Source organism: Salmo salar, chromosome ssa15, assembly GCF_905237065.1.
Source record: "Salmo salar chromosome ssa15, Ssal_v3.1, whole genome shotgun sequence".
Taxonomy (NCBI): Eukaryota; Metazoa; Chordata; class Actinopteri; order Salmoniformes; family Salmonidae; genus Salmo; species Salmo salar.
In genome coordinates, this window is record NC_059456.1 from 83,004,585 (window position 1) to 83,020,249 (window position 15,665).

Sequence of the window (15,665 nt, forward strand, 5' to 3'; positions counted from 1 at the left end):
GATACTATATAATGCTGTTGGGTCTGTAACCATGAGGAGGGGATACTATATAATGTTGTTGGGTCTGTAACCATGAGGAGGGGATACTATATAATGTTGTTGGGTCTGTAACCATGAGGCTGGGATACTATATAATGTTGTTGGGTCTGTAACCATGAGGAGGGATACTATATAATGTTGTTGGGTCTGTAACCATGAGGAGGGGATACTATATAATGTTGTTGGGTCTGTAACCATGAGGAGGGATACTATATAATGTTGTTGGGTCTGTAACCATGAGGAGGGATACTATATAATGTTGTTGGGTCTGTAACCATGAGGAGGGGATACTATATAATGTTGTTGGGTCTGTAACCATGAGGAGGGGATACTATATAATGTTGTTGGGTCTGTAACCATGAGGAGGGGATACTATATAATGTTGTTGGGTCTGTAACCATGAGGAGGGGATACTATATAATGTTGTTGGGTCTGTAACCATGAGGAGGGGATACTATATAATGTTGTTGGGTCTGTAACCATGAGGAGATACAATACTATATAATGTTGTTGGGTCTGTAACCATGAGGAGATACAATACTATATAATGTTGTTGGGTCTGTAACCATGAGGAGGGATACTATATAATGTTGTTGGGTCTGTAACCATGAGGAGGGGATACTATATAATGCTGTTGGGTCTGTAACCATGAGGAGGGATACTATATAATGTTGTTGGGTCTGTAACCATGAGGAGATACAATACTATATAATGTTGTTGGGTCTGTAACCATGAGGAGGGGATACTATATAATGTTGTTGGGTCTGTAACCATGAGGAGGGGATACTATATAATGTTGTTGGGTCTGTAACCATGAGGAGGGGATACTATATAATGTTGTTGGGTCTGTAACCATGAGGAGGGGATACTATATAATGTTGTTGGGTCTGTAACCATGAGGAGGGGATACTATATAATGTTGTTGGGTCTGTAACCATGAGGAGGGGATACTATATAATGTTGTTGGGTCTGTAACCATGAGGAGGGGATACTATATAATGTTGTTGGGTCTGTAACCATGAGGAGATACAATACTATATAATGTTGTTGGGTCTGTAACCATGAGGAGGGATACTATATAATGTTGTTGGGTCTGTAACCATGAGGAGGGGATACTATATAATGCTGTTGGGTCTGTAACCATGAGGAGGGATACTATATAATGTTGTTGGGTCTGTAACCATGAGGAGTGGATACTATATAATGTTGTTGGGTCTGTAACCATGAGGAGGAGATACTATATAATGTTGTTGGGTCTGTAACCATGAGGAGTGGATACTATATAATGTTGTTGGGTCTGTAACCATGAGGAGGGATACTATATAATGTTGTTGGGTCTGTAACCATGAGGAAGGGATTCTATATAATGTTGTTGGGTCTGTAACCATGAGGAGGGGATACTATATAATGTTGTTGGGTCTGTAACCATGAGGAGGGATACTATATAATGGTGTTGGGTCTGTAACCATGAGGAGGGGATACTATATAATGTTGTTGGGTCTGTAACCCTGAGGAGGGATACTATATAATGTTGTTGGGTCTGTAACCATGAGGAGGGGATACTATATAATGTTGTTGGGTCTGTAACCATGAGGAGTGGATACTATATAATGTTGTTGGGTCTGTAACCATGAGGAGGGGATACTATATAATGTTGTTGGGTCTGTAACCATGAGGAGGGGATACTATATAATGTTGTTGGGTCTGTAACCATGAGGAGGAGATACTATATAATGTTGTTGGGTCTGTAACCATGAGGAGGGGATACTATATAATGTTGTTGGGTCTGTAACCATGAGGATGGGATACTATATAATGTTGTTGGGTCTGTAACCATGAGGAGGAGATACTATATAATGTTGTTGGGTCTGTAACCATGAGGAGTGGATACTATATAATGTTGTTGGGTCTGTAACCATGAGGAGGAGATACTATATAATGTTGTTGGATCTGTAACCATGAGGAGGGATACTATATAATGTTGTTGGGTCTGTAACCATGAGGAGGGGATACTATATAATGTTGTTGGGTCTGTAACCATGAGGAGGGGATACTATATAATGTTGTTGGGTCTGTAACCATGAGGAGGGGATACTATATAATGTTGTTGGGTCTGTAACCATGAGGAGGAGATACTATATAATGCTGTTGGGTCTGTAACCATGAGGAGGGGATACTATATAATGTTGTTGGGTCTGTAACCATGAGGAGGAGATACTATATAATGTTGTTGGGTCTGTAACCATGAGGAGGGGATACTATATAATGTTGTTGGGTCTGTAACCATGAGGAGGGGATACTATATAATGTTGTTGGGTCTGTAACCATGAGGAGGAGATACTATATAATGTTGTTGGGTCTGTAACCATGAGGAGTGGATACTATATAATGTTGTTGGGTCTGTAACCATGAGGAGGAGATACTATATAATGCTGTTGGGTCTGTAACCATGAGGAGGGGATACTATATAATGTTGTTGGGTCTGTAACCATGAGGAGGGGATACTATATAATGTTGTTGGGTCTGTAACCATGAGGAGGGATACTATATAATGTTGTTGGGTCTGTAACCATGAGGAGGGGATACTATATAATGTTGTTGGGTCTGTAACCATGAGGAAGGGATACTATATAATGTTGTTGGGTCTGTAACCATGTTTGGCAGTGACAGTCTCTTCCCATTCAAATATTTCTGCTCCACAAAAGGTTCAGTAATAGACCCATGTAATTCCAGTTGATATTGCAACGGTTGTTTTGTTTGCGCAATCTGTGTGTTGGTATATTGTCTATAAAAGTGGATCCTAGTGATTGTATTTTCCTTCCTTTTTAGACCACATAATAAAATAATAAAAATGGTTGGCTAACCGCTGAGTCCGCGTCTCTCTCTCTCTTTCATTCTGTGTGGAGGCTTAAAAGAGAGTAAAGTTACATTTCCTGAATAGAAATATAAGAATGTTGGTGTATGGTTCAAAAGTCAAAAAGTAATGTCGACATTCGTTATTATTGAAGGAGAATGCGGTTCTTATTGAGTGATAGCCAGGTGTAACAGTGGTAAGGATTAACTCCATGGTGCTGAAAAGAAAGCTCTGATGTTGGGACAGCTTTATGTTGGCCCTAACAGTTTGTGGGCACCGTTTGTCACCGTTATAGTGCATTTAATGTATTGTTTACTGTTGTGTAGTGGAGTCGCTGACATGCCTCTAAACAAAATAAAATGTTGGTTGAATTTGCCCCACCAAGATTTACATGCTAAAATCTCCACTGGATTGATGTGAAGGACACTTTAAGAGAATAAAATGGTCTAAGTTCATAAGAAAGCTAAATGACACCACTATTCTGGATTCATCTACATTAAAACTGTTTCCACATTGTACCTGAAAAGAAACCTCCCGTCTCACATAAATACACACTCATATTTCACATTACATACCAATACACACAAACACACACTCATATTTCACATTACATACCAATACACACACTCATATTTCCCATTACATACCAATACACACACTCATATTTCCCATTACATACCAATACACACACTCATATTTCCCATTACATACCAATACACACAAACACACACCAACATCCCCCAGTGTGTACAAATGTCTCCCTCTCCATCCTGCGGACACTTTAGTGGAATGAATAGGTGGGGAGAGACAGGTTAAACTGAATTACCAGCAGAGAGGATATTCACTAATAGAGCCGGCGACAAGCGCGACATTGACTAATACAACGATGATAAATAACCTGGTGCTGTGTCTAGAGGAGGCAGGGACACACGGTCACCCTGGCAACCTTTCAACAGTGATGTCACTGAGCGCCAAGATTCCCATAGACACAGACTAAACGGTTTATGGTTGTGTCTTCCGAAAGATGTTGACTTGAATATTGGGGGCTGCTTAGTACAGTACAACCGCTTTCTATTAACCACAACCGGCATACGGCTACAGATTACAAACAGTGCAAAAATGAATAAATCATTCCTAATTGAACGAATCAAAATGAGCTGATCAAATCAGGCTGAATTCAGAGATGGAATTAGCTTGTTATAATATGATATGTGATATGTAACATAATTGGTCTCTGCATTCCTATTTCTCAGTGATGGAACTTTGTGGCAGATTCATTGCCAGGTTGCCATGCTTAATGAAATTTGATTGATTATGCAAAGTCATGTGCAATAAACCCTCCCATCCTCTCCCGCACCCTCTGCAATGCACTCCAACAGATACTCTCAGAGGACCGTTTGACACTGCGCTTAATTGAAACCCGAATTAAAACCTGGGGTCAGTTTTGAGTCAGCGTGCAAGCCAACCCCGGCATTTCAATTAAAACACATCCAAGGCTCCCATCACATCACGCAGCATATTACCAAGCAGCAGAGCGATATGCTATCGCTTCCTTGTCTTATCTGAACGGTTAAGAGGAGAGAAGAGAAATACGAAGGATGGGAAATAAATCTCCATCAACAGCCCATCAAGGCGTGTTTAAGGGAGGATGAGTCCGTGTATCAGATCCCCGTTTTACCCAATGCTGAAGCTCTTCCTTCGTCTGTTTAATAACGACAGCGGCAGAGAAAAAGACTAAAGCAACGCTCTTCTTTGCGCTGGTAAGATAAGGAACTCTCCTTTAATTTAAAATAAACTGCCTTCATCAGGGAAGGAAGCTCCAGATAGCGCAGCAGGTTTATTAAAGGGGCCTGAAGCAGAAAATTGGTTTGCCGCAGCCAAAGCTGAACCGAATTGAACCAAATTGAAGGCGAGGTCTTAAATAAAAATATTAACTGAGCCGCTTAGGCCGCTTTGAGTGAAGCAGGCTGTGCATATGAGCAGTAATTTCGGAATTCAAAATCTGTAAGTAAATATAACGGAACACACAGAGGCCTTAATTACTGCAGATTTCAATTATTTTTAATCTCCTCCAGAGAACGCGCAGTGGCAAAACAAAGGATGACTTCTGAAAGTCTGCCGAGCTTAGAGGCAAAAGGAAAAATGAAAGACTAGAAATCAAATGGAAAGAGGAAACATAATTACAAAAGGTTCCATTAGCAAGCCTGCAATAGGTATATTCAAATCAATAGAAATGCTAAGCAGCACAAACAAACTCCAAAAAGAGTTGTTGTGTTGAATGTGATTGGCTGAGGGCAGAGGTTGTGTGTGTGCTAGTCCTGTAACTCATAGCTGATCAGGTGCTATCAGAAGGAGTCAGAGGAGAGGCACCCATATCTCTACACTGCTGCTGTTGTGGGCAACCAGCGCTCACTCAAATGTCAGAGAGAGTAGCTACTGCATCGCCTCGAGATAACTCTGATCTGCCATCCTCAGCCAAGCCACAGCAGATTACTGCAAGAGCCAGATAAATACATGAATCACACTGGCTGTACACTGTAAAGTCCCCAAATTGTATCTGCAGGGGAATTCACTGACATGTTTTGGGGATGGAGGGGCTGGAATTAACTAGATTAGAGGTGCGTTTCTTTAACCCTGGCTGTTGCTCGGCAGACAGATGAGGGTCCCGGCTTTGACAGCTTTTACATTTACTGAGCTGGTGAGGAGCGCAGGCCTCCTCCCCTCCACTCTCCTTTCCTCCCCCAGCCAATCTCACCTGCAGGGCTGGACTCTTCTCCCTCCTCTCCTCCACACAATGCTCCCCCACTTAAGCCTGTCAGCCCTGGAGTTGCCCGAGGCAGAGCGCTGAGAGCTCAGCTCATACACAGGCAGGGATCTGACACCGCTGACAATTACTACTGCAGAGCACAATCACCAGATGGTGCCTCAAAGTATTGGCAAAGTAGTATGGGTTGCACTTCGATCACTTGGTCGCGTCGCTACCATTGTTATCAACGTTCCACAGACGCAGCAGCCACATTGATGTCCAAAAGAAGAAGGGGGGTTAATGACTGACTGGGAGCTAATAACTGTTTTGCCCAGTGATGCAGTCTAGTCAGTAAACCTCGTGTTCGAATCGAGTCCAAAATCCCCTGCGCTGAAGTCCAAGTCCCAGTGCTCAAGTCTGAGTCACTGGGTCCATATTAACTCAACATAAAATGATTTAACCAGTCAGAAATAGTGCAGCGACAATCTCTTTTCGTTTTCTTCTGTGCTACTAAATGTTTGCATATAGGCTACTGGTGATGTTATCAGGGCCACGTTCATTTGAAAAACGTTCTCGAATAGAGCTAACTATTCATGTAACAGAGCCAACATTATTCTTTATTCAACATGTCAGAGAGGCATGATTGTTCTACATAGTATATTTCTATCTGAACGCTCCAAAATGTTGCTAGCTAATGAGGTAACATGACTGAACAAGATGTAGCCTAAACAAATGGTTAACGGTTCGGTCTGCCTAGTTTTATAATGGCTCGCAATATTCTTTATGAATGTAAAATGCAGCCCGCTAATGCACGTTAGAAAGAAGAAAAGAAAAAACGCAGACCCGGTATTATGGCTCGTCTTTTGAACGGTAGCCTCATGGCTAGTCAAGCCGTTTTCTCTGAGGAAAAGAGGGAGACTTGGCTACATTGGCTACAGAACCTGGATATGAAATGCAGTGGGGAAAGTGGGAGGGTTGAGCGAGACTAAACATTTCAAAGACAGCCTACTTCTCTATATCCTAATCAAGGGAGAGAAAAACAGCTTGACTGTTGTTTTACTATTAAACTCAATGCTGCTATTGTTTAACATTTTGGAAAGCAGATGGTGTTTCTTAACTAGGCAAAGGGTAGCTAACTAGAAGGCTGGTGGATACTGGTTAGCTAAGGTGAGGCAAGAGAGCCGCCTGCACGATGTGTCTGCCCACACTCATCGCTTGCTCCCCCGCAGCTCACCAGCTGATGTAGGCTGTGTTTGCAGGGTGTTGCACGTCCTTCCCACTGCTGAACAGAACTGCACATCTGTGATACTAATATTAAATAGTGCTTATCACCGAAAAGCTCTCAATCTCTCCAAAAACTCTTGTCTAGTTAATTTAGTAGTCAGATTTAATGTCACAGAAAAAAAACATCTCGTCTCATTTTAGTCAACTGAAATGAAAAATGATTTTAGTTAAGTTAGTTTTTTCTGGGTGTATTTAATTAGTTATAGTCTTGTCAATTGCCACTGAAAAATAGTTGTCACTATTTTTGTTGATGACACACACACACACACACACACACACACAGAGAGAGAGTTGCTGTAAAGGAATGGTCAGGCTGTCTTATTCAGGGCTGTCTCATGGATCACAAGGCAGACAGGATCTTTCCTTACATTTCAGCCACAATTACAGTAGAGAGTAGTGCATGTCAAAATGAGGATCCTTATGACCTCTACAAAGTGGTCATCTTTTATGCATGACAATCTCAATTACAGCATAGTTGCTGTTCGCACCAGACAGCCGTATCATGAATGATCATGAACAAAAGCTGTGGTAGTGTATCATGGTAGAGATAGTAATATAGCAGCAAAGGGAAGGAGAGCAGGCCCAGGGCTGGTCCGGTTCTGTGCTCAACCACTGAGGAGTGCCAGTTTGAAACTCCCTGGACAGCCGGTGTCTTCTATAATGAGGGCCTTTTCTCTGCGAAGCCATAACACCAGGAGCAAGAACAACAAGAGCAATGTCTGGCTGGAGCTAGCTAATTGGCCAGTTGTTAGCTGTGGCTAGCACGCTGTGTCTGACAGTACAGCCCCCTGATCAGTCTGATATCCTCTCTCTCTTCCCCCTCTCTACTCTACCAGAGCTAGGCTATGGTAATGTCAATGTGTTACTACAGGGCATTCTGCTAATATCAATACCATAGAACAGCTAGTTTCTGTGTCGTCTTTTGTCTTCAGTGAGGGGAGCTCGTCAGTAGCAGGGTGCTCTGTTCACCTCAGACAGGTCTGCAGTGCCTTGGCATGTTGCCAAGATGATTAATGGTGCAGCCACCTCGACTGTTCCATCAAAGATACCCTCCTTTGTCTGGGAGGCTCAAAAGGTGTGCGTTACAGACAATGAAGAAGAAGTGTCACAATACAGCATTAACAGCAATGCTTCAAGACTGCTACAAACTACTGAGCGCCTTGGCCACTACTGCACTTGTACACCCCAATAAAGCACATTATCTCTCTTCAATTGAAGATATCTGATAGGCAGAGCATCTGTCAGAGAGGTAGAGTGTCTGATGTAAGAGAGAAAACAGCTAGAAGACTATGGACACTAGAGATTGACTTAAAGCAGTTGAATCCCATCTTTCCTTGGCTCTGTGCTCTGCTCTGTGTGCTAGAACGGGAGTTAAGTCGGGTAGCAGTGAGGGACAGAGACAGAGAGATTAGAAAGCAGCCTTGTCATGTTCCAGGAGAGTCAGGAGACCTGCAGCCCAGATGAGGCGGCAGCGTGCACACAGGGACGACAAGCAGGGACGACAAGCAGGGACAGGACGCTCCTGGCAAACCCTCTCCAAGTCTAGGGATTAAAAACGGAATTAAAACATCACACAGTGAGTGCCATGCCGTGGAAGAGGCAGGCAGGTAGGAGCCAGGCAAACTGACACTGTCTGCTTAAGCTCTGGTAGTAGAGCTCAGGAAAAGTACAACTTCTGCAAACCCAGCCCAGGCCTTGCAGCCCTATTTTAACCCCCTAACCTTAGACCCAGTCTTGCTGCATAACCCCTGACCACATCCTGGCTTCTATTCCACTGTAACCCCTCCCCAGGCCAACCGCAACCCACTGCCCTTGATCTTCTTACCCCAGTGTGCTCACTCAATCTTCGAAACATCCATCTCGCAACATCCATCTCACATCACACACACACATCTCGCTCTGATCGTATGGCCATCTGATAGGAGCGTGTGTAGCCATTTCTCCTGCCTGGGAGGAAGTGTCTTCAGACGGCAACACGCTAACGTGAGCTTAGCAGCTCAAATCCCTGATTAGAGGCCTGCGTTAGTTAGCAACAAGGAGCTATGCTAGCACAGAACAGGCAGGGATTACAGCAGTCCCTAACCAGCTGCCACCATCCTGACACACACTGCTTCATTTACACATGATGCAGAAGAGAGAAGAGCTGCCTTTCCCCAAGACATTAGGGGATTTGAACACATTTATCTCAGATTGTAGTTCTACTACTCTGCTCTACTTCCAACTTTTGGACATGGTAATTAACTGGATTACTGATTACAGTATATCTACAGCATGACAATGAATTGACTGATGTCATCCCCGTACAGGACCTTTGTCCCCAACTGCAGTTTGATTCATATCATAGTTCTGAATAAAAATGATGATTCGTTCTGTGCTCTCATATCTACAGGGTCTCACCGCCAAAGTAGCACAGGATTCTGGTATTACATGATTCTACTGGGTTCTATATGAACACGTCGGGAAGGATGGACCAAATGAACAGTGTATTATAAAATAGGTTTAAGCTCGTTACAATGGGACTGAAACACCAGATGTTCAATACTCACCATAACCATGCAAACTAAATGGAGCTTAACACTTCTTTAACATCAGGGCTTTCCAATAAAGCTCATGGATTTACTATGGACATCTATAGTCATTAGGGTATCCCTGTACTGTGCAGAATTGAGGTCAGTCTTTGGAAAACATGCATTAGTAAATGCATTAGCTAAGAAGGCAAGTAAACTGGTAGGCAATGTGATGAGGCGAATAGTGAAAGCTCACAATTTGACAGGAAATGGAAATAAATGCCTCCCTATTCTGAAATAAAGTTAGAACTGCAGTGTCATTTGTCAGCAGTTTCCCCACCTCTCATTAGAATTATTTAGCTGAAAAATACATTCTTGAATGCTGATTAATCAAACAGTTGCCAAATAAAGCTTATTGGATTTACAGGACTTTGCACAGGGGAGTGTTTGGGGAAGAAAAGATTGCTATCTGGGCAGGTGATTTGCTCATGCATAAAGTACGGTTGAGGTTAATTGAATTGAATTTACACTGACATTTACTTTGGCGATAATGAGTAGGCAAAGTGTGTAAGTGTGATGGGCTACTAGCCTACCTCCATTGTCCAGCAGTTGTATGGCACTACAAACAATCTGCATTCATTCCACGAGCGTCAGATCTGCTCAGGGGGAATGTTAATCTGAGTCTGCAGCCCAGGCACAGGTGAATACATTCTGTCATAGATACTGTATCTGTCATTCTCCAGTTCTCTCAGCCATACCTGTTACTGTTACCATGTCTTATCTATGATAATAACGAGAAAACATTCACAGCACCTTGCTATCCCTGGGCTGTTTCCATCTGAGAAAGACATTTCATTTTCTTGTGAATTAGAGGGAAAAAATGCACCTCATCATGTGTATTGTTGGAGTATAAGGGAGCCAACCCATCTCCATGGAAACCAAAAGCACAGCACTAGTTGGCTCTGGAAACCGATTTTATACAAGCTCTTCTGCCATTCTGACAACATCAATTACTGTGAATTGTAGTGGGAGACAAATCAGGGGAGCAACTAGTATACAATCACTGTATAATTTACAGCAAAGCAGAGATGAAAAAGCTCTCTACAGAGTACACGGATCCATCACAGATCTTGTAGAATGCTTTCAAGTGTTATAGCTTGTGAATGACTGTCTGTGGTGTTGAGATGGGGCCCATCTACATAGGAGTCTGGAAGTGAACAATACTACAGATGAACAGGCGGTTTTACTTACTTTACAAGAGCTTCGGATTTTGTGGCTTGGTCGTGGAACTGTTTCTCGGTTTGCTTGTATCGATCCAAATTCTGAAATATTAAAATAAACATGATGAGGAAACGCAGAATTTTACAGGTAGGCGTAAGTTAGTGTACAATTGTACATGATGAAAGAAAATAACATGATCCCCTGATAAAATGCACATCAATTACCTCCCAATACTGACCAAATGCATCTAGTGGATCGTTTTCCCCCAACATTCGAACACATCTACAGTATGTACTGTACAGCAGTGACCAACTGAGCATTCACACCTGGCGGATTCTTTCAACAACCGTCCATAGACGGTCAGGTTAGCTGTAGTTGGAGAGATGTGGAGAAGCCATAAAATTGATGGCATAGATTTTTTTTATGATACAATCCAGCAATGATTTCAATGCTAATTAAAATACTACTACAACTATCGTCAGTATCACCACCTCTGTTTCCCACCGTCCCAAATCCTTGCCTTCGGTAACAGCCAGTTCATTTAAGAACTAAATATTAAGCTGATGTAATTGCAGTTAAATGCCTTGCTAAAGTGTACAGAGGAACCTGTAAAGATGTTAAAACCTTAATGACCATAATGGTGTAGTTAGTGGGTGTTCCCAGGTCTGGTCACTGACACACAGTCTCTTCACTAGGCTATAGAGACCATCCCAGAGACCATCATCACCCACGCAGTCCTCAGTAACAGCTCTAACTACTGCTGAAGAGACTCCATGCCCATAGCACACAATCAAATCGGTCCAAAGCACTGCAGGTCTAATGCCTACATCCCTGTCATAGAGACTACATGCCTCTGTACCGTAGGTTTTCAGTTCCACAATCACTGATGTGGCTGCCCAGGAAAGAGAGCCATGGTGGAATCCCATTTCCATGTGTACCTTGACAGGCAGCACCTCAGTTTAATGAGGTAACGGCCGTGCCTCAGAATGCCATCCATAAACCCAGGCTAAACAGGCTTCCCTTAATTATTTTGGATATTTCTCCTCTGACAGGGAGAGGGAGGGAAAGCAGGGGGTAATTGAAGTGAGTAGAGCAGGAATGTGATGGGATCATCGCTTAACCCCAACCCTGAATCCCCATCAATTCACCAAGTTCCAGTGGGGTCAGTCTCTGTCATATTTCACACCATCTAATCCCTGCACAAGTCATCTGAAGGGGAGGAAGCCGACAGTGGAAACAGGGGAGCAACACTCGTACGCATTCACACCTAATCCGATAACTATCAAAGAGGACAAATTATCATCCGTTTCCTTCCCCTCATCCTCTCCAGTCAGAGTGAAAGGAGGAGGGAGGAGTCGGGCCAGACAAGGCCCACCGCTGCTCAGCCTCATCTCCCTCTGGCTGAACTGAGCTCTCTCTGAAGCCCCCATTAAGGGCTGCCGCTTCTTAAATGTTAATGGCTTTAATGAGGCTGTGAAGAGGTTCTCATAACTAGCTACAGTAGGAACTGCAGCGGGGACTGTTATTGTGTGAACACCGGTCCAGGAGATTATGATGCTTGCAATTACCAAAGAGCAGTGACCCACTGTGCTTCTCTGGAATAAGTATTGTGTAGCCACGTGGTGCATGCCTAAAATGATTAACCCATTTATGTGAGTGAAAATGCTGGAATATAGTCTGTGTGTGAGTGAGTGAGTGAGTGAGTGGTGAGTGAGTGAGTGAGTGAGTGAGTGAGTGAGTGAGTGAGTGAGTGAGTGAGTGAGTGAGTGAGTGAGTGAGTGAGTGCGTGAATGTCTGTGTGTGTGTGGCTCTATGTCTGCACTACAATGAGGGCTGGCAAGGTGAGACAGTGAAGTGAGACTGCAGACACTGACCTAGATACTACAATAGTACTCAATCTCCTTCTTATCCATTCAAAGAGCCTTGACTGGCTGATCTCCATTCAGGCCTGTTCATACCACCAGGGAGCACATAGAACAACCCAAAACAAAAAACTAATCCTCAATACCTGGAGCTCTTCCTTCACATTTATCCAGGGGGGCTTAGAGGCGTCTTTGGATGTCCCAAATATTTCACCAAAATAAACTGACAGCTGGGACTGGGTATATATAAAATGAGGTGAATGTAAATACCTGGATTCATTGAAAACGTTGATGAAATGCCGTAGGATGGTTCAGAAGCCCTGTTGAGAGACTATTACCATCTTGTGTCTGTTATTAAAACAGTAGAAAGTCCAAGCTCTCTCCTACTGTATGTGCAGTAGGGGTATTATGGGTCCACAGGGAATGGCCCAGTGGCATTTAAACCCACCCCTTGTGAATACAACAAGGAGAAGATGACACTAAAGATGGGACTCTCTCTTGCATTCCTGAATACAGCTGTGCTAAGGCACCCGTTGCTGTGTGCAATGCTACCCGCATTAACCAGCAGCTGGCACCTGGCTCGTCTCGTTGGCTGGCAACCCCAGTCAGCCACACTCATCTTCCACCATCCTTCACTCCCTCCTTCCAGCCCCAGTGCCATTTCCTGCTGCGCTAATCCAATCAATATCTTAATCTGTGCAGGGTGGCTCTGCCTTGGTGTTGATGTGGGCTAAGCGCTGTTTTACACACCTCCACCAGGAGCACTTATCCCCCAGGCAAACGATCCCACCGCTGACACCAACTGCCACGCTACTTTGACACGCTGTAAAAAGACCAGGCTTCCAGCCCACGCACACTCCTGTTTTAGCGATCATTTTGAGAAAACCAAAGGAAAAGTGAGGGCAAAGTGAATTCTGCAGTGAGATATTTAGACACCAGACGTATTAACCTCAACCTGCCGCTTGTGTTTGAGATGGATCCTCTCCTGCAGGCAATAAGGAGTCAAGGAGATCAGTAATGGATGTCCCAGTCACTCAGTGTCTGGTCTGTTCTTCTAGAGGTGTCTGGTGGTGTCTGGAGGTGCCTGGAGGTGTCTGGAGGTGTCTGGAGGTGTCTGGAGGTGCCTGGAGGTGTCTGGAGGTGTCTGGTGGTGTCTGGTGGTGTCTGGTGGTGTCTGGTGGTGTCTGGTGGTGTCTGGAGGTGTCTGGAGGTGTCTGGTGGTGTCTGGTGGTGTCTGGTGGTGTCTGGAGGATGTGTTAGTCCTCCAGAATCTCTGGTTTAGACAACACCTTCCATTTAACTCCTAGTAAATCCATGTAAGTTGCTGAGTGACAGCACAATGAACTAACAAAATGTCTCTCTCGTTGTCTCTCTTTGTATGAGCTGTCTGTCTGAGCAAACTCAGATTTTGTATCGGGAGATGAGCTATAACTTTTGTGCCCAACATTACAGAGCGGAAAGATCCAAAGAAAATCTAAATAAAAGCAACACTACCGATGGGTCATTCTTACTCTAATGCTTTATAGAAGGGTAAATGTTAGGTAATGTTCCCATCCCAATGTTTAGGCTATCAACATCTCCAGATGGAACATACTGCGCTTTAAATATTGATACGGCTAATTTAGAGCTCACGTAACACATAAGCAGATAACTTTCACATGAAAGCATCAAAGTTTTCTTACATTTCCATAACAAACCGGCAACACAGCAAAATATGGTTTTAATGCGGAGAAAAGGCACCCTGTACAGTATTCTGATTAGAATGCTTCTCCCGTCCTCTATCGTTCTAACCGCTGCCCCTGCAGTTTAAGAGGCAGAGAGGTATTATACCCCCTGGAGCCCCTGACATGTGCCTACATCTGTATGGCATGCTGGGAAAATAATCCTTGCTAAAAAAAATATTAAATAAAAATGCATTTGTCTCCCCTTAAGCTTTGAAGAAAATTAATTTGTGATTGGTTTGCTACTGCGGGCCTCGAGGCTAAAGGGGGCTAGCTGTCTGGCGGCCGGCTGCTCTGCTCTCTGTCCATTCAGGTAAACGCTGCTTCAGCTGGTCGGATGGGGGAGTCATGCAGATATTTCCAGAACGAGGCCCCTGCCGACAGCGTGTCAACACGGCTGTCAGGATTTCAGGAGGATTATTATCTCATACCCACGTTCAAGTGTGTCAAAGTGCTTTGCAACTAGTGACAAGGAGGAGAGAGAGAGAGAAAGAGGGGGTACTGGGTGGGGGGCTGAGGGAGCCTTGAAACGCAGATATATGAAGCAAGGAGCGGTGCAGCAGAGGGATGTAGACAAGAGCAGTGGAGCCAGCAGAAGGCTTTAGCTGGATTAGTGAGAGCCTGTGCTAATTCAAACAGCAGCGGGACATTGCTGTTTACAACCAGTAGTTTTCACAGCTCTCTGACTTCCAGCATTCAGGAGAATTCACAGACGTGAGGCGATTACGTGTGGCGTCTTCATAAACACTCTCGCTCTCATCGAAAGCCTTCCTCACAGTTTCAGACCGTCAGAGTTGCAGCCTACCTATATACATTGTAGACAGACAGCTCCAATGAACGGCTTCCATTGGCTGTAATGGGAAGTCAGGGTATGAAGTCCAGAATCCCTCTTCTTCTCTGATTCAGTCTGTCAGGCAGGGACTTACCCACCTCCCCCAAACAGAGTGACAGCAGTTTGAACAGACACGCCAACTTCACAGCATTATCTGCCTCCCTGGTCCGGCTCCATCATAACACAACCAAAGCCCAACAGCAAATACTGCGCATAACATTTCACTGCCAGTCACTGATCCCTTTGGCAAACGCCGCGTTCTTATAATGAGGTAAATATAAACAGAGGCATCTGACACAGGGCCTAGACGACTCACTGCTATCATACACATGGTGGCTCAATGTGTTGCTCGGGTGAATAGAGGCTGGATATTAAATGTTTATTTATGATGATTGCATGGTAATTAATGATCAGTCTGTGCTAATCTACAACGCCTGCCTGCCTGTGGACCGAACCAATATTGGAGACTGTCACAAGACAGCTGCCCCCTGGTGCCCAAACAGGCACTTTGACAGTTTACAATGCGGTGGTCAAAGTCTGACTGACAGGAAAGAATGGTAGTGAGGAAAGTGTTTGCTACATGACATGGAACTAAATGT

At 44.0% G+C, this 15,665-nt stretch overlaps 1 protein-coding gene across 2 annotated transcripts in view; it reads right to left on the minus strand.

Annotated features, from left to right (window-relative positions):
* The window catches only part of chchd6a (coiled-coil-helix-coiled-coil-helix domain containing 6a), a 75,673-nt gene that overhangs the window by 35,925 nt on the left and 24,083 nt on the right, over nt 1–15,665 (minus strand). For both annotated transcript variants that reach the window (XM_045695189.1, NM_001141562.1), the window contains one exon: nt 10,682–10,752. In XM_045695189.1, the coding sequence (XP_045551145.1) occupies nt 10,682–10,752 (71 nt within the window). The remainder of the gene's footprint in view (nt 1–10,681; nt 10,753–15,665) is intronic.